The sequence below is a fragment of the Lepisma saccharinum genome, chromosome 6 (assembly GCF_977018435.1).
Source record: "Lepisma saccharinum chromosome 6, izLepSacc3.1, whole genome shotgun sequence".
NCBI classification, from domain to species: domain Eukaryota; kingdom Metazoa; phylum Arthropoda; class Insecta; order Zygentoma; family Lepismatidae; genus Lepisma; species Lepisma saccharinum.
Window position 1 is genome coordinate 91,778,722 of NC_139234.1, and position 22,159 is coordinate 91,800,880.

Genomic DNA, 22,159 nt, shown 5'->3' on the forward strand with positions numbered 1-22,159 from the left:
AGCCAACTGCACTTCGGGCCTCGCTGCACTGGCTTTATACTCGCGGTGACGCATGGGTGGTGAAAATTTTAACTACAAGTATGCGTTGCTAACTCATTTTTTTTTACATATAGCAAACTTCGTACTGAGAAACATCCAAGCCTCCCCCATGGTGCAGTGGTAGCATCATTGCCTTGTAATCAAGGGGTCCCAGGTTCGATACCCGGTGGAGGCACAAGTGGTTCGGATCCCACTTTAAACTGTAGGTCCAGTCCCGATTAGCCTTACTGTGCATAAAGTGGACTTAAAACACCAACTCAAACCAAGAAACATCCAAGAAGTTACATTAAGAAAATACTAGTGGGAAAATCACTAGTTGCACATGTCAATATAAACTAAAACTGTGTGCATTCAGACAATACAATTGATATTGAGCCTCGCAGGACTCTCTAACGAATTGAACAGTATAAATGACAATAAATGATAACATTCACCGAATACAGCGACCACGCATGGTCGAAGCTAATAAACGTAGAGGTGAATCCGTTAATGTTTTCAGAATAGAGCGACCACGCAGGGTCGAAGCTAATAAACGTAGAGGTGGATCCGTTAACACATTTAAACTAAAAGCGTGTACGCCTCGCAGGGACATTTAGCATGCATTCTTCTTAACAAAATATAATATGGCGACCACGCAGGGTTGTTAAATGTAGCGACCATGCAGGGTTGTTACAAATTTTACAATATTCTTGTAGAGTTTTAAATCATCTGCGTATCAGAGACACTTTGAGTAATTAACAACAGAAAGAAAGTCATTAATATATAATAAGAACAATAAGGGACCAAGATTGGATCCCTGTGGAACTCCCGAATGACTAATATATGTACTCTACTGAAATAAAGCAACTAAATCATCCGAGAAACCGAACTGTACCAATTTTTGTAAGAGGATGCGGTGATTTAGCTTATCAAACGCTTTTGCAAAGTCAGTGTAAATTACGTCTACTGCTTGATTTTGATTAACTGCCTCAGCGATATATTGAGTAAAGGTAACGAGATTAGTTACAGTAGATCTTCTCGGTATAAATCCATGTTGCAAAAATATTTTATTGTAGAGTATTTGTTGAAATATTTTAGCAGGTACAGATATTAATGAAATGGGTCTGTAATTTGTGATGTCACTAGGGTTACAGGATTTTACAAGGGTCGTTCAAGGTTGACCGGGATTTTCGTACGTAAAAAATCGATGAATAGCCGGATCATGATGAAACGTGCAGGTGACGTAATGTATTCCTTCGCGAGTAACTAGCGCCCGGCATGACGTATTTTGCGCATACGCAGCAGTTGCAGCGAACATGGCGGCAAGCAGTGTGTCTGTGGCTGTGGAGCAGCGGTGTGTAATCAAATTTCTCATGAAGGAGAAAGTGAAACCAGCTGAGATTTTCAGACGATTGCAAGCACAGTATGGTGAACAAACGATGTCGCGGACAAGAGTGTACGAATGGTGTGAGCAGTTTCGCGAAGGACGGGAGCTGGTGACAAATGAAGCGCATGGACACATTCGCCCGACTGCAGTCACACCAGTGAATATCGCATGTGTTGAGCAAATAATTCTTGAGAACCAGGGGTCTTAAAGACCATCTGGGGGGGGAAGAAATTCACGACAGACGAAGCACTGCGGAGCGATATCCTCCAGTGGCTATGACAACAACCAAGTTCTTTCTACGCCAAAGGAATTTGGGAGCTGCCAGAACGATGGCAACGGTGCCTCAGCGTGCACGGAGAATACTTTGAAAAACTGACATAGTTTGGTGTTTCTTCTGCTACCTATTTCCTCTGCAGAAATAAAAGTCCCGGTCAACCTTGAACAACCCTTGTAATATGGGACAAACTTTACTTATCTTCCATAGAGTAGGAAACTTACCAGATTTTAAAATCAAATTATGAATTTTACATAAAGGATAACATAACCACTCACCACAACCTTTAAATACATATGAGGGTATTCCATCTGGCCCACAAGATTTACTTGATTTTTATTTCTGAATAGACTGTTTACATTCATCCTCCTTGATCTCCATTACAACTAGACAGTGACTCACATCCATGGTTAAATTACCAATATCCAACAGCTCTGTATCCTCTTTTTCATAGACACTACTAAATTATTCAGCAAACGAGTCTGCGATAGACTGATAAGAATCAAGAACCATACCTTTATATGTCATTGTATTCACTCGAGTATTCCCTTTCTTTTTATTGTTAATATAATCCCAAAAGCACTTCGGAGTAGTTTTAATAGCTTCTTCAGAGTTACTAATATATGCTTTATATGCAGAATTAATCAGCTTTTGATTCTTTACGAAGCTCCTTAAATCTTAATAGCTTATTAGCTGAATGTTTTTTCCTCTTCCTATAATTTTCCTTTCACTTTAACACATTTATAATTTCTTGAGTGAACCAGCATGGAAAAGACCATTTCTTATGTTTCTTTTTAGGTACTCGTCTCGTGATGACTTCATTTAATATTTTGTAAAAATTACAGCTTTATCTGGATCATCAAAGTTACCTAATGCATCCCAGTTCACTTCCTTAATGTCTTTATACATATTATAAAAGTCCGCCTTCCAAAAATTAAGAATGTTAGTAGCTCTGTTTTTAATATTACTTTTTGCATTACCAGTGTTGACATGTAATTCTAACGGTGGATGATGTTTATCAATCTTCACAAGTGGATCCGTACACATTCGAACTTCCGGCAAACTATCTACATTCGTTAATACTAGATGAAGCGTTCTATTATTGATATTTTTAATATTATTTATGCTAACAAGACCAGTCAGAGACACAAAATTATGCAATTTCATTTCAATTTGATTCCCCTGTGTCAAATCATGAGTCGACTCAACAATAGACAGAATATTAAAGTCTCCAATTATTATAATTTTACAGCTACATATATGAAACATATCTTCTACAAATGCATAAAATGTTTGATAAGCTATAACATTTGACTTTGGCGGGAAGTATACACAAATTACAATTAAAGAGTAAATTTCAAACCCAATCTTAATGCATACAATCTCAACATTTTCAATATTAACATCTATGTTTCTTACATAATAATTACTTTTTACAGCTATTAAAGCACCTCCACCCCTTTTATCCATTCTATCCTGATGAAAAATTACATACCTATTATCACCTAAAGGTAAAGTGCTCCCCTGTGCATAGCACCACGCCATGAAGGCGTATAGGGGGTGTGGGGGTAACGCCCCACACTTTCTTGATCCGGTCGTGAGTGGGGGTGATGTGATCAGCATCACGCCCCTGACCGCCTTTACCCCCCAGTCGACGCTGGGTGGGCGCCGGGGCCGCTTTCACCGTTAGAAAAGTTCCCGGATTTGAACCGGCTGGGGATCGAACCCGGGACCTTGAGCATGGTAGTCAGACGCGTTACTGACTGAGCCACCGCGGCCACCCTATTATCACCTATTATCACTAAATTCAGAGTCTGTTACATTAGCCGTAAGTCAAGTTTCAGTTATGGCAATTATGTCATTAACACACTCAGATACATATTCGTTAGTTTAGTATTTAAGCCACAAACATTTTGATAATAAAATGACAAATTTGTATGACTCTCCATTCTAAACAAGAGCGCGAACATCATGCACTGACTAAAGTTTATATACCCGAGAGTCATTGGCTGCCTTTCTAAGTTTTATAATGCCTGCCCAGTCAATCCAAAGAAAAGCATAATTTCTTTCATTTTTAAGTTTTCTAGCCTCATTGAATACACTCCTCCTTAGCGGTGTTAAATTACAATTAATATATACAGGCCCCCCTGATTCAGACCGAGGTCCCTACAGTGTAACGTCCTTTTTACTTTACGTCTGCAAAGAACTTCATCTCTGACGTCCCTCTTTACAAATTTAATTATTATACCAGGTACATTTTGGTTTGATGATTTCAATCTATGACAACAATCAATCATGTTTTCTTCAAGTTTTACATCCAAAGCCTGTCCTACATTCTTAAAAATATTTACTACATTTTTGTTTTCTCTAGTTGGGACCCCATGCATTTACAAAGTGTTCCTTCTACCATACTGGTCCAGTTCATCCAACTGTAATTCTAAAGTTCGTATTTTCTTATGTAATCTGGCATTCTCGCTTCTTACATCATCCATTACCTCCATACATTTCTTCAATTCAACGGTTTGACACTTCAATAGATTCGCGTTCTCGTCTAATTTTTCATGAGCTAAATTCAGTGATTTCCCAATCTCATCCTCCACCGTTTTATTACTTCTCCTTGTTACATTTATTTCCTCCTTTATATCTAACAAAAGACGATACATCTCATCATGGGTAGGATGATGATCATCAGAAACCATGGGTGTTCCATCACCAATACTACCTCGGCGAGATTTTACACATACATCGCAGATCCATGATTGTTCCATAGAACGAATAAATTTAATGGCATCCTCTTTTAAATTCACACAGGCGCTGTGATAAATATTTTTGCAGGTCTTACACTGAATTTTCTGAAACATATCTTGTCGCACCACCGTTTTGGAACATTTTCCACAAACCCCCATCTTATCGGTGTTGAGTCAGTGTCCGGTTAGAAAAATATTCATCACACTTGGTGACCTAGCAACACTGCAGTTAGAGCCAACAAAATCCAAATTGAGTTGGCAATTCTGAGTCCAACCCCGTTTGTTTACATTATCATTCACCAACTAGAAAATACATCTACTACTGTATATAAGTCAAATATTTGTAATTATTTTTATAAATAAGTGCTCATGTGTACTTACTGTTCTTCGCAAGCATAATAAAAACTCACAGATTTCACTAGAATCACTTAAATACCATATAAACACTGGACACAAAACAGTCACCGTTATCGCTGAACCATCATTGCCAACCAACTCATGTCGCAGAAGTGAGTGCAGCACTCATCCGCAAGCAACCATGTGATCTTTCTGTTCATCTTTATCATTTCAGCCATGAACTGCTCCTGGTGCTTTATTGTTATGCCTCTTTTTCCACACACATTTTTAACTTCCTTAATACTTAACTCATTGCTCTCTAGTTCTTTCAAGATTTAGTATATCCTGCTCTTCATCCCTAACCTGATCGGCTTCATCATTTTCCACATCCTGGTTGTTCAGAAGTTCATTAAAATGTTCTTGCCATTAATTTATAATATCTTAGTCGTTGATCAATAAATGTTCATCCTTAGTTTTACACATATATTCTCATGAAGTTAGTCTTGAAGCTTTCCTGACGACAAATGATGAATAGATTCTTTCGGGCTATTGACGAGATGAGTTGTGGAAAGGAGTTTCAAATTTATGTTTCACTTATATGCTGAAGATGAAAGTCGCGTTAGCTCTCTAAAGCTTTAAATCCTTTACACAATTCACCTCGTCAATAGCCCGAGAGAATCTTTTCATCATTATATGCTCCTGTCCAAAACCCTGCTCTCATTTCCATTATTTTTCTGTACGATCTTTTGCTATCTTCTCTCTCGTTTGTTTCTTCCTGTTCCTTCATTTTCTGTTCCTCAAACTTTGCCTTTTATCTTTTGTGTATTTGTGTATTTTCTTTGCATTCTTTTTTAATTCTGGATTGGTTGGCAAACTTAAGTTGGTCTTATGTTGGGCCAACGGTGGTTACAACTGTTTGCCAACATTTGCCCAGTCATGGAAAAATTTGACAAAATATTTTTTTAAAAACTCCTGTTAAGACAACTTTCAAAAGTATGCTGTAATTTCTAGTGTAAAATAAGTGACATGTAATAGTGTTTCTTTTTTAACATTTCAGTCACAGCACATACTGGAAATATAATATTCTATTAATGAAAGTAGAAGTTATTCTTAACTTGTAGTCACTCACCAGTCCATTGTCAGCTGTCATGGATGAATGATGTATTGGCCCAATGTAAAATTCACATGTTGGACCAACATTGGAACCACGGTCAAAATTACCATTGCACAACATTATGTTCTTATGTTTGGCCAACCATTTTCAGCATGGTTGGAGATTTGTTTCCTTGTTTCACTCCTCATCAAACCATTCATTACATTTTTTCCTTGCTCTTACCTCTATTTCTTTTGGAGCCATCTTTATGATTTTTATCTAATAATATCCTATCCTCAATGGATGTAGTCACTCACCAGTCCATTGTCAGCTGTCATGGATGAATGATGTATTGGCCCAATGTAAAATTCACATGTTGGACCAACATTGGAACCACGGTCAAAATTACCATTGCACAACATTATGTTCTTATGTTTGGCCAACCATTTTCAGCATGGTTGGAGATTTGTTTCCTTGTTTCACTCCTCATCAAACCATTCATTACATTTTTTCCTTGCTCTTACCTCTATTTCTTTTGGAGCCATCTTTATGATTTTTATCTAATAATATCCTATCCTCAATGGATGCAAAATGATAACTTGCCACAGGAGACAACAATTTGGAAAAATGCTATCCCCCATGCAATAATGTATTCACTACACATTCATCATTCACACATTTCACATTCGTTTGGATCCCACCAGTCCTTGAAGGAAAGGAGAGGATCTTTGGGTGATGATATTTCTCCCAACGTGTCTTGTTGTTACCATGTTAAATTATATGAGCATTTTCCCCGATCTATCAAGCTCAACCAAACATTCACCTGCCTAATACCTTTCACTTTAAGCATGGGCTTCCAAAATAAACTGCAGACTATGTCCCATTTAACCTATCTGAGGCACAAGTGGACTTAAAACAAGCTTTCTGTTGTCTTAAAATCATCTGGGATTAATTCCTGGTGTGGGCACATTACCATTATTTGGATTCTGATATCAACTCTAAAAGTCCAGCCCTACTTTAGATATTGAACCTGGATGTTATGTTTGTTGGAGATTTATCTCTGAAGAAATCTAAGCCTGATTTATCTTTCTTTTATCTGTAATAATTCACATATAACAGAAACCTTAATGTTGTTCATGTTGTAATTTATTTGTTTCTGTACAACTTCAGTTGTTTATTTTGTGTATATCTAATGCTTTAATGCACACCCATTGGTCAGCTTATTCTGAGTGTGGTGTCTTGCACCCTTATCTTTGCACTCTGCAGTTTCAGTGTTCATGGAGAAGCCACTCGGACTAGTAAGTACCTGTATTTTCTTTTCACATCTCAAGAAGATTGCGTTGAACTTAGCTCTTTAGTGATATAATCCCTTCCAGAGAGATTGTAAGTGTTAACCTACAAATACACGAAACCTTTTTTGGTCCCTCAGGGCCGAATATCATCATATAACATATTTCAGAGGACCAAGCTGAAAAAACTTAAAATGCAAGAAAATGTAAAATGAGGGAAAATTTTATAACGTTTGGTCTGCTGGAACCATGAGGATTGAATGTATAATGCAGGAGAATGGAAAGTTTGGGAACATAACGTCAGAGTTCCACTGTGTGTGTCCAGACCTAAGAGAAAAACAAATAAATATTGGGTCAAATTTCAACAGAATCTTAGCAATGTGCAGAGAACCAATTGAAAATTTTCTAAGTCAAGCAAATATATTTATGACTTGTTCATTAGAGTCAATATGCTTTAAAAGTTCCTACTGTTTCATAAAGGTAAGGTGAAGGCAGGATCTGACCATAAGGGATGGCTTTTTTTATTTTTAGTAGTTTGTTCTATATTATGCCACTGTTTCATGTATCTGCCCAGAATATTTGTGTCAAAGGAGGGTGGGGGGGGGGTCACGTATCTAGAAATATATTTCAAGTGGTCTGAACCAAGTGTCTCAAAATAATAATAATAATGTTTAAATTAAAATAATTAAAATAGTATTGATTAAAATATTCAAATTAAATAATATTATATTTTTATTTCATGAATAAGTGAAAAGACGGTATATGGATATGGTATATGGATTCATTACCAAGTATATGTATAAATAAGGTCAGCAAAATTTGTAAAACAAATACAAAACAGCTGTGATGGCAATGCAATTAATGTCAAATATATACAGAACTGAATATTTATGAAATATTAAAAAAGGATGTTATTTCCAGTTGACCAAAAGTAAAGTACTGGTAATATTGTATGCATATTATTGTAAGTAGTAATAAATCTTGCACAATTTTTCTTTGGTACTGTCATTCAAAGTCGTATGATCCCAATATAATCCTTGCCTTCCAATAAGTTCGGGGAAAATAAATAATCCTTGATGAAACAAGTATATTTTCATTATTTAATTTTAGTTATTGTATTATTTCATTATTTAATAGTACTAAGTAAATATTTCAGGAGGGTCTGGACCTCATGCACACCCTGATCCCTGACCCCTGATCAATGTCCATTGATATGACACTGGATGTACTTAAAAATATACTGTAATTACAAAAATCTACATCGTACTTATATCTATCATGAAAGTATATGCTCTGGTCAATACATATAAGTTAATATGTGTCAGTTCAAAGTAGACATTCACATAAAATTGAGATCTATTAATTATAGAAACATTTAGAGCACTTATTATGTGATAGAAATTTATAGCTTGAATGTATAATTAAATATGTTTCTGTATTTTCACAGAAACTGAAACCAATCTTGGGAGAAAAACTTAATCATGCAATAGTGACTGAACACGAAACTGAATTGGGCATTGTTGTCACTAGGTTTGGCCATTTTTTAACAATAGAAAGACTTTCCTATGCACATAGAAACATCTTAGTGAAGACGCAAGTAATGCTGAGGAAACTGCCACCAAACTGGATTGATAAAGAGATGTCCAGCAGATGGAACAAGGTAAGCAGAGTATTTTTTTCCTTTGCTTTTTCGTTCTTGTAATCTTCTTTAAGGGGAATCTTTCATGAGAGATGCGTCAAATCTCAACCACTGGATGTGTAGTTATGCTAATAGTGTTGGAGAGCCTTAAAAGTTTAGATGTGTGTTGTTTCAGTAAATGGAAAATTTGCTTTAAGAAACAAAACTGTTAATTTTCTCAATTTTTACATATTTCACTGCCATCATTGCATTTGTTATTGCATTTATATTATTTTTTCACCTACCAGGTTCCTGTGAAGGTGTTATACAACTTGTTTTAGACAATTAACATTTATGCACAGGGTGTCTACCAGTCAAGAATGTCAAGAAATCAGCAGATCGGTCAAGAAAGTGAAGAAAAAGTCAAGAAATTGTGCTTGTGATCAAGAATGTTTTTTACAGCAGGGACGTCAGAATCGGGGAGGGGTGGGGGGCAGGTGCAGCTTGCCCCCCACTCATCAACGAGGGGGCAAGATAGTCTTTTTACCCCCCCCCCTTGGTCAAGTGCTATATTTGCTATATTTTTTCCATTATGTTTTGTTTTGAAAAAAAATGGAAAAATATTCTTGCACTAGTTAAATGAACATGGACTCAAGTTTTCTGTACCAGCAAGAAGTAAGTGACAGCAAGATCCATTTGCAGCTAAAAATCGCAGCCATGTCTCAGCAAATCAAGAGTAACGTGCAATTATCCCCGTAGGAATTTGATGCTTCCGTTCCCAGTTTTCCTTTGAATCTTCCAGGTATTGTTTGTACAGGTGCGGTTGGTGTGAAACAATAAACCCAGCATAGCCCGGTGAAAAGGAGGGGCGGTGGCAGAGAATTTAATATCTCTTCTTTTCCATCTACAACTACGAACGAAAGGACTCCAAATCAGGGGCAGGTGGAGCTTGAGCCTTCCAGGTAAAAAGTTGAAGGTGGAAACATTCGAAGTGAATGCCAGACGATGCAGTGGTCTAGTCGGTAGGGCTTCTGACTCCCACGCGGAGACCCAGGTTTGATTTCCAGGGTGGGTGATCTAAGGTAGGAATTTTTCCACCCTTGTCCCCCACATAAATCGACTCCATGACTCACTCAGCCTGAAATGAATGGATAACCCTGGGAGTTAAATTCAACCGGAGCTTGGTGCTGATCTTGCCATCTATGAACATGACGTCTAAAACAAAGAGTAAACTTTTAGTAAATCTAAATGGCTAAGAAATAAAAGTTCATCCATTGGTTGTTCCACCTCCACACAGTGCTTTCAGTATTGCCTGATGTGAAGAAACCACAGAGGAAGGGCAAGATTGTCATTTTGCTCCCCCCTTTCCCCCCAGTTATGCCCTAAAAAATTAGACTATATGTATTTCGAGTTATCTTGGTTTTGAAGAATATTTGGAAAAATATTTTTGCACTAGATTTGTGAACGTGCACTCAAGTTTCCGTTAACAGCAAGAAGCATGCGACATCACAGTCAGCTCTCTGCAAAACAATTATCCCGTTGGAATTCTCTTCTGTTTCCAGTTTTACTTTGAAACCTGCCAGGTTTCGTACCTGCAAGTGTGCTCACATTTTACAATACACTGGGGAAGGCGGACAGAGGACATTTTAACATTTAAATCTTCCAGTGCACTTTCTGAACACAAGCTTCCTTTAAGAACCCCTTGCTGTGAGAAAGGTCATCGGCCCAGGGGTGCCCCCCCCCAAGGCCCATGATGCACTCCCCCCAAAAGGTAGAACATTTGTGCTCCCTCCCCCCGTTTATGCCAAATTAATTACTCAAATAATTTTGTGTGACAAAATTTGCGGAAAAATATAATACCAGAGGTGCAACCACGAATTTTTGTCTGGGGAGCAAGTACCAGGATAAATGTACCAATAATAATAATAATAGTGACATTATTATTATTATTATTACTAGTAGTAGTAGTAGTAGTTATTATCCTCATAAATTACGATTAAAGTGGGTAGAAGTCTGTACTAAAGCATTTGTTTTGAACAAACGATTTGAAATATTTTTTCAACACCGTCAATTTCACATTAGTTAATAATGGAAATCAAGCACACAAACTGTATTTTTGAATGGCAGAAAATGAATGATAAATGCATTCCGAAGATATATGTGTAACTTTCATGTACAACATATGTTCTCCACATATGCAACATGGAGCGACATAAAATGAAAAAATACATATGCAACAAGCTAACACTAAATTGTGTACATATTCAAAGCTTATTCAATACAAATATACAACACATATTATTGAAATACATTAAATTATAGAAGACAAGTAGATTGCGAGTGAAGGGAGCAAGAAAATTTTTACATCCAATTTTTGCAATTGAAAACAATATTCATTTAATAGGGCGCAAATAATTTCACTGGATGCCATGGCATTCTCTCTTTTACAACTTTTTTTTTAGATCATACGGCGCCCATGGCCCCTAGCTAGATTGCGAGTGAAGGGAGCAAGAAAATTTTTAAATCCAATTTTTGCAATTGAAAACAACATTCATTTAATAGGGCGCAAATAATTTCACTGGATGCCATGGCATTCTCTCTTTTACAACTTTTTTTTTTAGATCATACGGCGCCCATGGCCCCTAGCTACAACTGTGAACTTGGTGAAAACGAGAAAAGCAGATAATGCGAATGAAGCAAGCAAGAAAATTTTACAAAATGTATGTATTTTTATTTGCATAAAATTGAAAATCGAAGGGGGTAATTGCTCCTCCCTGCAGGTGCCCTTGCCCATCAATGTTTACCCCTCCCCCATTTGCCCCTAATAAGGAGCAAATAATATCATGTGGCACCAAGGCATTCTCTCTTTCACAACTTTTTTTCATTTAGATCATTCGTCGCCCATGGCCGATTCTCTCCGCACCTAGCTACAGCTGTGAACTTAACGAAAACGAGAAAAGCAGATAATGGGAGCGAAGCAAGCAAGAAAATTTTACAAAATGTATTTTTATTTGCATAACATTTGAAATTGAATGGAGTAATTGCTCCTCTGTGCCCCACTGCAGGTGTCCTTGGTGCAACTTCCAGTTCCGTCCCTTTCGTCTCACACCGATGATGCTAATAAGTTAGCGAAAATTTTGAATTTTTCCACTGTTCAAAATTGTATTTATATAAACAAAAATGGAGTAGGAAACAGTAAACACTTATAACAATTGAAGAAAAGTTTGATATTTCTAGGTCATGACCTGATTTTCACAGTAGGTAGAAAATATATATATATATATATATATATATATATACACACACACACACACAGGGTGTTTCTAAAGGTCGTTTACAACGCTTGGGAGGTGATTCCTCACACGAAAACAAGCAAAAAGTCTAAGTCCCATTTTTACGACTGGGGCTTAGTTTCCGAGATAGGAGCCTCGCAAAAGGTGACAAAGTGAACGTCACACCTGACTGGGACGAATACTATAACAGATAGAGAGGCGGTTCCAAGGGAATCATAAAGGAATCGTATGTGCTCAGTCCGGAAGTCACTATGAAAAGTTCACTGCACGCATGCGCAATGGAGTCCTCAAAGGAATTGGGGATTTTCAGCAAGAACAATACATGGAAAGGGTATGTAATGCAGCAAGAAGGACCGTGACAATGAGAAATGCGTTCAAGACAACACATCCCGACCTCAAACATCAAAACATGAGCACCGAACACAAAATCTGAAAAGTTGAGCACGGTTGCATACCCCAGTTACACGCGAGGAATGAACGAATCATGTCATGTGGCATACAAGAGACACATTACTCCACCAGGAGTAGGGAAAGAAAAACACAATATCAGATGATTGCGACAACGTGTATTTTTACACGCGACAACTACATAATATCCCCCCCCACACACACACACAACAAACAACAAATGCTACAATATTTTACGCACAGACAGTGCGTGTCACTGTACATCCACTGAAGATGTCACTTTCACCACACAAAGGGGGTGGGGAGCAATACCAAGAGTGTTCTCACTGAGATTTGCCGAGGGCAATAATCACAGACGGTTATCAAAATGTCTGCCGTTTACTTCTACGCAGAGATGACAGCGACAAATCAAGGATTGTCGAGTACGAGCAAACAAGCCAGGTGTATCTGCTACCACCGCAGCGGCGACGTTGATGCGAGCAACGAGGTCCTCAGCTGATGTGACAGGTGTGTCGTATACGAGGGTTTTCATTTCTCCCCAGAAGAAAAAATCGAGAGGGTTGAGATCTGGCAACCTCGGTGGCCAAGGCACAGGCTCATCCCTACCAATGAACCTATTGCGAAACACATCATGCAGGAAATGTCGTACATTACAATCGAAATGAGCTGGTGCACCATCATGTTGGTACCACATTTCTTGCCGCAGTGCCAAAGGTACGGTCTCCAACAGTTCAGGCAGAACCTCACTAAGAAATGCATGATACGTGTGACCATTCAGGTGAACAGGGAGAATGTATGGTCCAATTAAATGATCATGTACTATCCCGCACCACACATTCACTGAAAACCTGTGCTGGTGATGGGCCACAAAAAGTGCATGTGGGTTGTCAAAGTCCCATACATGACTGTTTCTACTATTGAAGACATCCATCGTGGTGAAAATGGCTTCATCTGTCCACAATACGTTTGCAACGAAGTGAGGGTTTGTGTCCAGCTGATGCAACAACCATTGGCAAAACTCCATACGAGGGCGAAAGTCACGAGGTAACAGTTCTTGTACTTTCTGCAGTTTAAAAGGGTGCATTCCTTCCTCTGACAACACTCGCCAAACATTCACATGAGACGTGTTTCGTGCCCGAGCGAGCATGCGCGTACAGGTGCCAGGATGTTCTGCGACCGTTGTTAACACATCTTCTGCAAACTGATGTGTGCGTACACTTCGGGGTCTTCCAACTTCTTGCCACAGTGGTAACACTGACCCTGTTTCACGCAGTCGACTGTCCACTACCTGAAAGAAGGTGTGAGACGGTAAACGTCTATGTGGAAAGAGTTCTCCATAAAGACGCCTTGCCTCACGGCTATTACCACGTGCCTCCCCATACGTGAGATGCATGTCTGCTAGCTGCTGGGTCGTATACGCAGCCATCTGTGTAATAGGGAGCTGGAACTGCAAAGTATTGTTTTTGTTTAACACTGGCACACTGCACAAATTGGCCGTATCACCGTACGAACACCACAGACCAATTGTGAACCAACCCTTCGAGCTCCTCTCGCGGGAACAGCAGTCATGAAGGTCAAACGTAGACTACGAGAGCCAGACTTGCCTGTGCAGCGCTTCCAAAACTGGTCTCTTTTACGTCACAATGATCGCGTGCGAACACTTTTGGCATTGCTCCCCACCCCCGTTGTGTGGTGAAAGTGACATCTTCAATTGGTGTACAGTGACACGCACTGTCTGTGCATAAGACATTGTAGCATTTGTTGTTTGTTGTGTGTGTGTGGGGGGGGGGGGTATTACGTAGTTGTCGCGTGTAAAAATACACGTTGTCGCGATTATCAGATATTGTGTTTTTCTTTCCCTACTCCTGGTGGAGTAATGTGTCTCTCGTATGCCACATGACATGATTCGTTCATTCCTCGCGTGTAACTGGGGTATGCAACCGTGCTCAACTTTTCGGATTTTGTGTTCGGTGCTCATGTTTTGATGTTTGAGGTCGGGATGTGTTGTCTTGAACGCATTTTTCATTGTCACGGTCCTTCTTGCTGCATTACATACCCTTTCCATGTATTGTTCTTGCTGAAAATCCCCAATTCCTTTGAGGACTCCATTGCGCATGCGTGCAGTGAACTTTTCATAGTGACTTCCGGACTGAGCACATACGATTCCTTTATGATTCCCTTGGAACTGCCTCTCTATCTGTTATAGTATTCGTCCCAGTCAGGTGTGACGTTCACTTTGTCACCTTTTGCGAGGCTCCTATCTCGGAAACTAAGCCCCAGTCGTAAAAATGGGACTTAGACTTTTTGCTTGTTTTCGTGTGAGGAATCACCTCCCAAGCGTTGTAAACGACCTTTAGAAACACCCTGTGTGTGTGTGTGTGTGTGTGTGTGTGTGTGTGTATATATATATATATATATATATATATATATATATATATATATATATATATGGGGGAGAAGATATTTTAAGAGCTGGTTGATGGATTTGAAAACCTGCCCCTCCACTCCAAAATAAGTTCCGACGTCCCTGTTTTACAGTATAGTGAATTTACATTGCTATCTACCTGCACTGGGATTTGTTAAATTAAATATTTGTATTGACTTGTGTTTTGGATTTGTTCACTTTGTTTCTTAGAATTACAGTCTTGTATGCAAGAAGTTTTGTAAAAGTTTTAAATAAAGTAATGTGGTCATTCCCCATCCAGGATGAAGTCTGAAGCATTAATTTTTACATGCATTAAATTAGATCAATATAAATGTCTTGTAAAATTACAGCTTGAGTTTTCATCTTAACTGGCCTTGTGGTAGGGGTTTTTCATGGAATAATAATATCTATTTACCTTAATTTCCAAATACAACTAAGGAGGTGACGATTATATGAATGTTAAGAAAAAGGGAGGATAGGTCAAAGAAAAAGTCATAAAAAAGTCAAGAATTTTGGATTTCTTATTTTGGAAGACACCCTGATACAGCTCTTTTTAACGCTTTAAAATTTTTGTGAAAATTTTACATCAAATAACCATTGATACTATGGGAAAGAGAGATGCAGTAACAGATAATACAGGTACTCACGTTTTCCGTAAAGCTGTTTTAAGTAATTTTCTATTAATTTGGGTGGCAACTGCCACCATCCTCATTGGAATTCGTTGTGTCGTTGCTTGGTGCATTTCTGCTGTTTCTTCCTAAATCGCCTCTAGGTGTGTTGTTGTCACCTGTATGTCTGCATATGTGTCGTTTGTTGTTCACCGATGTTAATTGCTGCAGTAAGGGAAGCCAATTGTCAAGGGACGAGATAGCAACCATCACAGAACTGGCACTAAAACATGGATACACTGAATGTCAACTCTCCACATGGTGCAGCAAAGCTGAAATCCAGGTCAGACAACCTGCACCAACAACACAACCTGCACCATCAACTCAAACAGATCCCAGCAACAAAATTAAGTGGTTTGCCTTTCCCTACCATCCTACCACATCCAATTGCCTTACTAAAGGCCTCGCCCCTACAACATCCAAATAGCACACAAACTAGCCTCCGAAATAGCTGATCAACTAAACAAACATAAACAATACTTCCTCTCCCACCCTGGACAACCCAGGTGTCTATGATACAGAATGCGAGGGCAAGGCTCATTACTTGAGCAGATTCATGAGGTGTATCAGTGAGAGAATTCAGCAGCACCTATCAAATGCAAAAGAGGCTCAACCCACCACCGGACTTGAAAAAAATATCAAATTCCACAACCATAAAATCGAAAAAGTACATGTCAAATACAAAGCACACACTAGGGATGGGACCAATTAATCGGTTGTCAATCGGTATCAGCCGATATAGGCATATTGGTGTATCGATTTATCAGTAAACTTACCAATTCTTTTACCAATCCGATATGTCGATAAATATCTGATAATTTAGTGCAAAATTCTGCCATTTTGTTGTAATTTTTAGAGATAATCTCCATGCCCTACTTTCTAAAAAAGGAAATGTCTAAATATGCAATTTCTTTTGCACTGTGGTCACCTTGAACACACATTTATTAAGGAGGTCAATGATACATTCAGGTTCTTGAAGGACCATTTCTAATTTTATATCAGATCGGTAGAATATCAGTTATCAGTATCGGTAAATTTTATATCTGTATCAGCCAAAATTTCATATCGGCCCATCCCTAACACACCTTCTCATAGACACAAAAATCAAAGAAACACACACCATCCATCATGCACTACAACCATGAACCCAACAGATAGTGGTCAGGCACACCATACTTGGCTTCCCTTACTGCAGCAATTAACACTGGTGAACAGCAGACACATACACAGACATACAGGCAACAACAGCATGCCTAGTGGTGATTTAGGAAGAAACAGCAGAAATGCACCAAGCAATGACACAACAAATTCCGACGAGGATGGTAGAAAATTTCTTAAAACAGCTTCGCGTGAAAACGTGAACAAATACCATCTTGCATAAGTGAGTATTCTTTTATTTAGCTATTTAAAACATTTATTTTCTCTATGTCTCTATGTGTACTTGATTATTTTACATCCCTTTTCTGCCTCTGTAGGTTAACCATGATGGAGAGGGTGAATTGTGAATTGATGAAATAGATTAAAGATAATTACAGTGAAACATCCAGGCATGACCAAGAACAAAGATCCTTGGCTTCATAATGTGATCTGTAAACCATTGCCTATTCTGACGATATTGAAATAAATTTATGCTTTGTGCAAAACTGACACTTTTCGACTGAAGTTCTGCCAGAATGTGTTGCCATGGATATTGTACTTTTCCTCCACAGTGCGAAGACTTATACGTTTATATCTTACTTCAGTTATAGTATCATGTAACATTTCTTCACTATAATTTCTGTATGGAACCCCTTTGTATTGAATAGAATGTGTCATAAAGACATACCATAAAATAGCAGAATTTGTCAACATGGCCTACGCAAACTACACCACATATCACAGACTACAAGGTATGTACTGAAAGTAATGAGCCAAGTGATATTACTCAAAATCAGAAACAGTATTTTTATTCTACCTGTGATAATACATAACTTGAACGTTACATTTCCACATAACATCCAGATCGGTCAACACATTTGCGTCACCATGATGGCAGCTGGAAAATGTCACTCTTGTGGAAGTCCATTTTGACGTAACAATACTGACAAACCTGTTCTTTCATCTTGGCACCCATCTGGAACGCATCTTGTAATAACCAAGAGTCCTTATGATTTCCTGTATAGCACTGTGTTCAATGTTTCGATAATGTGGAATATCTTGTAGAGTTATCCTCTTGCCCTTTGGATCAACTCTTTAATCCGGTCCATGTTATTGCGAGAAGCTGTTTTCAGTCTGCCACTATGAGGCTTATCATCAACAATGTCTGTGTAACCATCTCTAAAAATTTTCACCAACCTTTTCACTGTACTATAACTCGTGCAGGCACCTCCATAAAAATTCTGTAAATGCTGATGAATTTCTGCAGCTCCAAAATTTTCACTAACAAGTAATTCCACAATAGCAGTTTGACGAAACAAACTGTCTGTGGATCCCATTTGTTTTCTATTGACAGCACTGATAGCGAAACTGCGCATGCATCAGCATGTGGTTCATGCAGTGGACAACAGATGTCTGTACCTGCCATACCTGTACATATCAACAATGTGTGATCAGTACCTACAAAACTTTCCCTAGTTTTCCACTTTTTTGCTTCAGAGCACATACGCGAGCAAAAGTTTTCAGACAAGTTTCTCACAATCACAACCAGTTGTCTGCCATTTTTAGTTGTTTATGTTTAGTTGTGGCAAAGCAACTGGAAGTTCAGATTTGGGTGTGCACATTGTAGTACATGTCAGGCACACAAATTGCTGACTCATTTGTCAACAAAGCGAACAGTATTAGTTACAATGGGATTCCAGAATCTGAAAAGCATACCATCTGTCACAAAGTCACCCCAGTTTACGGTATGTTAATTGATAATACATTGTTGATTTTGGATTCATCGGTGGAAGTGAGCACCGATTTGTTCATTATTATTATTATTTGAATTATAGATGTCAAGAATGAAGGCCCTTGCCTTTAACTCTGATGTTAATTTGTGATTTGTTATGTTGAAGAGGTTTTCTTGGGTAATCAGCCAGGTGATTTCTGGAAAGGCTTCCGAGCTTTCCATCTTGAGGGAAAGAAGTGCAGAGATAAGTCAGAGTTATATGTATTTGGTGTGGGAGAGGTCCGGTGTAGGTGGCTGGCCAATCAGGTGGCGTTTCTCCGATGTCCATGCTTCCAGTCGACTACCGCTAACCAGACTGGGTCCAGTTCAAGTCCTGTGTCCCTGTTGAGGATGTTCTTTTCCCTGTGTATGGCTATTGCTTCTTTGACGAGATGTTCCCAGTTATGTTTAGTTGTCTTGGAGCAGAGGAGAGATGACTTGATTTTTAGATGTGGAATTGGTAACAAATGCCTTATGTTTGTGGATGATTCATTGTTAATTTTTGGCGAGGCCCTGTTTGATATTTCATCACATGAGAACTAGAGAAACCTAACTCTAAAATGTGGTTTTCATTTTTAATGTATCTTCTCTGAAGAGCTCTATTTGGTGTCAGATTAACTTATCATCACTTCTAATCCTTAGCAATAAGGTTGAATCACATATCTCCAGTTTAATTACTCTTTTTAGCAGTTGGACGTATTCCTAAAAATACATTATTTCCGCTCTCCTGTACATTTGATAAATTTGAGTTATGTTCCTCTGGTTATCCCATGACAATTTGTCTTAATGCTTTATTTATCTTAGTAAGAGATAAAAACTTACATCTTGGATATCAAGTGATCCTCTGTTTACACATCTTGGAGAAGGAACAAGTGATCGATGGGGAATTTCTAAATTTGTGTCCTGGCCAGGTGCTGCATGTTTTGTTGTGCTAATTTTTTTTTGTTTCTTTCATCCCTGTTGTCATTACTGTACTTAAGATATAGAGAAATGGCATTTTGAATGCCTAAATTTTAAATAAAATGTTACATAATTTATTCTTCTTAAAATATTTCTCTCTGTACAGAAAAAAAATATTACATACTGCAAGCGTATCCTGTATGCTAGCATTATAGAGTATGAGATCACCATGAAGAAAAGTGCTAACATGAAAAACTTCTGCAGTTCCCATTACTACATTCAAAATGAAGTCAAAAGGAAGTTCCTGAACGAAATCTATGGTAAATGTGAGGATGCTACAGATGTTTATCATAGAGAACTGGAAGAGGTAAGACTCACTTTAAGGTTATTAATTTTTCTGTTCATTTTGTGTTTACATTAATAACAAAATACTTAATTTATTCTGGATAGACATTACCCTTGGAGATGTATAGGCCATGTATACAAAACCCCTGTTCCAGATTTTGTTACACTACACAGAAGGATCATTACATCAGTTGATTTTGATATGCTGCAGCGTGTATGGTAAAACTGGAATATCGCTTTGACATTATGAGGGCAACCAGAGGGCCACATGTTGAGGTAAACTGATGTACAGAAAAAAAAAAAACTTTTTGAGCTGTAGAACATTTTGCAACAAACCGCACTGCTCTATATCATGTGGTTTCAGAGTTGTGTTGATTGTAATGGTAACAGGACTTTAGGGACACCCTGTATATTATAGCCTTCTACTATTTAAGGCAGTTAAATAGTAGAAAACTTTGTAGTATGGAAGCGTTTTTCTATTCATAGTCCCATCATCAATGTAATTATACCCTGTTCGCCTTCAGACGCAGAGTTTATTATTATCATAAGAATTACTTTTTAAGTAATGGGTCATTCCATGTCAAATCAAGCAATTAAAAAAAAAATTGAACCTTTAAGATTCAGATTTTAAAGATTTTTTGTTTATTCATTGTACCTATAAAGTGTTTGAGTTATTGACTTTCAAAAAGCAAAAATCCCAAAATTTGATGACATTTTGAAATCTTTAAACAGCTGTAGATCAAACACTATTTGACCTAGAGAGATCAAATGGGTGTCATTCTCTTCTTCTCTTAATGGGCTTTAATTTGAAATGCAACATGCCTGTGCTATATCAATTTTGTAATATTTATAAAACTCGAAGGAAAGGTTTTTTTTGGAAATTTCAAAAACACCCCTTTTAATTTATTTATTTTTAAAATGTATGTTTTGAAGACATCAATTGACTATTTGTGTGCAAACCTTCATAATGGGATAGCAATGGGTTCCTGTGGAAATTAATTATTTTGTCTTGTAATGTGTATGAAATTTCCTAAATTGGTTGTCTGGCATGTTAAAACCATAAGTATAAAGTAAGTGGTTGATGTTGAAGTCTTCATATTAGTCTATTTTATAATTTTTGGACTACAAATAATATGAAAATACCTAAAATTTATCACTTTTAATATCATGTAAGCAAATTGAAAATTGAATATTTGTGTTTACATTTTAAAATAAGATACAAATACAAGGTCTTAATATCGAAAAAGATATACATGCTTAAAATATTCATAATAAACTTAGCAACCACTTTTATCAACCACAGAGAACACATTAATTTAATAACAATTAATTTAAATTAATTCACTTTAAAAGCATAACTTTGAGCGTATAAAACACGGTTACTTCACTGAGCATTTCACAAAAGACAACTGACTAAAGATTGCAAGGAACCAGTTCACTGAGGTATACTGAGTCAAGCAAATTTCTCACATCTCTAATTTCAGTATTTATTATCTTGTTGAAGGCACATTTCATAAGCGACATTCTTTTTCACATGCTTCTCACCCCTCGCTACGATAAGCTAGCAGACTGGTAAGAGCTACTCAGCAGCCTTTTCGACAACCTGAAAAATTTCAAATATTGACTGTGACCAAAGGAAAACTGAAATTTCTATTTCTACCTCCCTACTCCTGCACCTTCAACCCACCAGCCTCTGCAAGCATTGAAAGGTTTCAACAAATTGTAATATTCATGTCACAATGTTATTGAAACAATAATATAATCTATGAATTTGTGTGTGTATGTGTGTAGAAAGATGAAGCATTAAAAATGACCTACTATTAGTTTTTACCCAAGATCCAAGGTAACCACATATCACTGTAAACAGTCAAGAAATACAGTTAGTTATTCCTCATGATAATTTTTTTCTTTTCTGTTATGACTCGTAAAACTGACTGGAATACTTCAAATATCTTATCTCTCATCAATCATTATGTTGTGTTAAGAGGCATGATTTCAATACTTTTTATTCTTCAGGGATCTCAGACCAAAACAAGTCACAGGTAACAAGCGACAGCAAGGATTCACACCAAAGTGACAAACAAGCAACATGGGTCCCTTCAGTCTATCAGCAAGCATTTGCAGCGCATGCGTGAACAACAGGCAGAGGCGATATGATGGAATTTATTGAGAAAACGACCCAGTCCGAGCAACTTGCAAGGGACAAGCAACATGTGTTGCTTGTTGCATGTCACTTTGGTCTGAAAGCTCTTCAAATTTTAATAACATACATGTATATGTTAAGTTTGTGTTACACCATGAGATATTTTTTTTTATTGAGTTGGTATTTTAAGTCCACTTTGTGCACAGTAAAGCTAATTCGGGCAACTGGACCTACAGTTTAAAGTGGGATTCACACCACTATGTGCCTCCAACACCATGAGATTTGGTTGTAAAACAAAACGAATATA

The 22,159-nt window shown here is 37.7% G+C and overlaps 1 protein-coding gene across 1 annotated transcript in view; it reads left to right on the forward strand.

Moving 5' to 3' along the window:
* The window catches only part of LOC145988928 (uncharacterized), a 224,406-nt gene that overhangs the window by 172,510 nt on the left and 29,737 nt on the right, over positions 1–22,159 (forward strand). The window contains exons 9-10 of the mRNA XM_083124226.1: positions 8,592–8,804; positions 19,531–19,731. Coding sequence (XP_082980352.1) covers positions 8,592–8,804; positions 19,531–19,731 — 414 coding nt within the window. The remainder of the gene's footprint in view (positions 1–8,591; positions 8,805–19,530; positions 19,732–22,159) is intronic.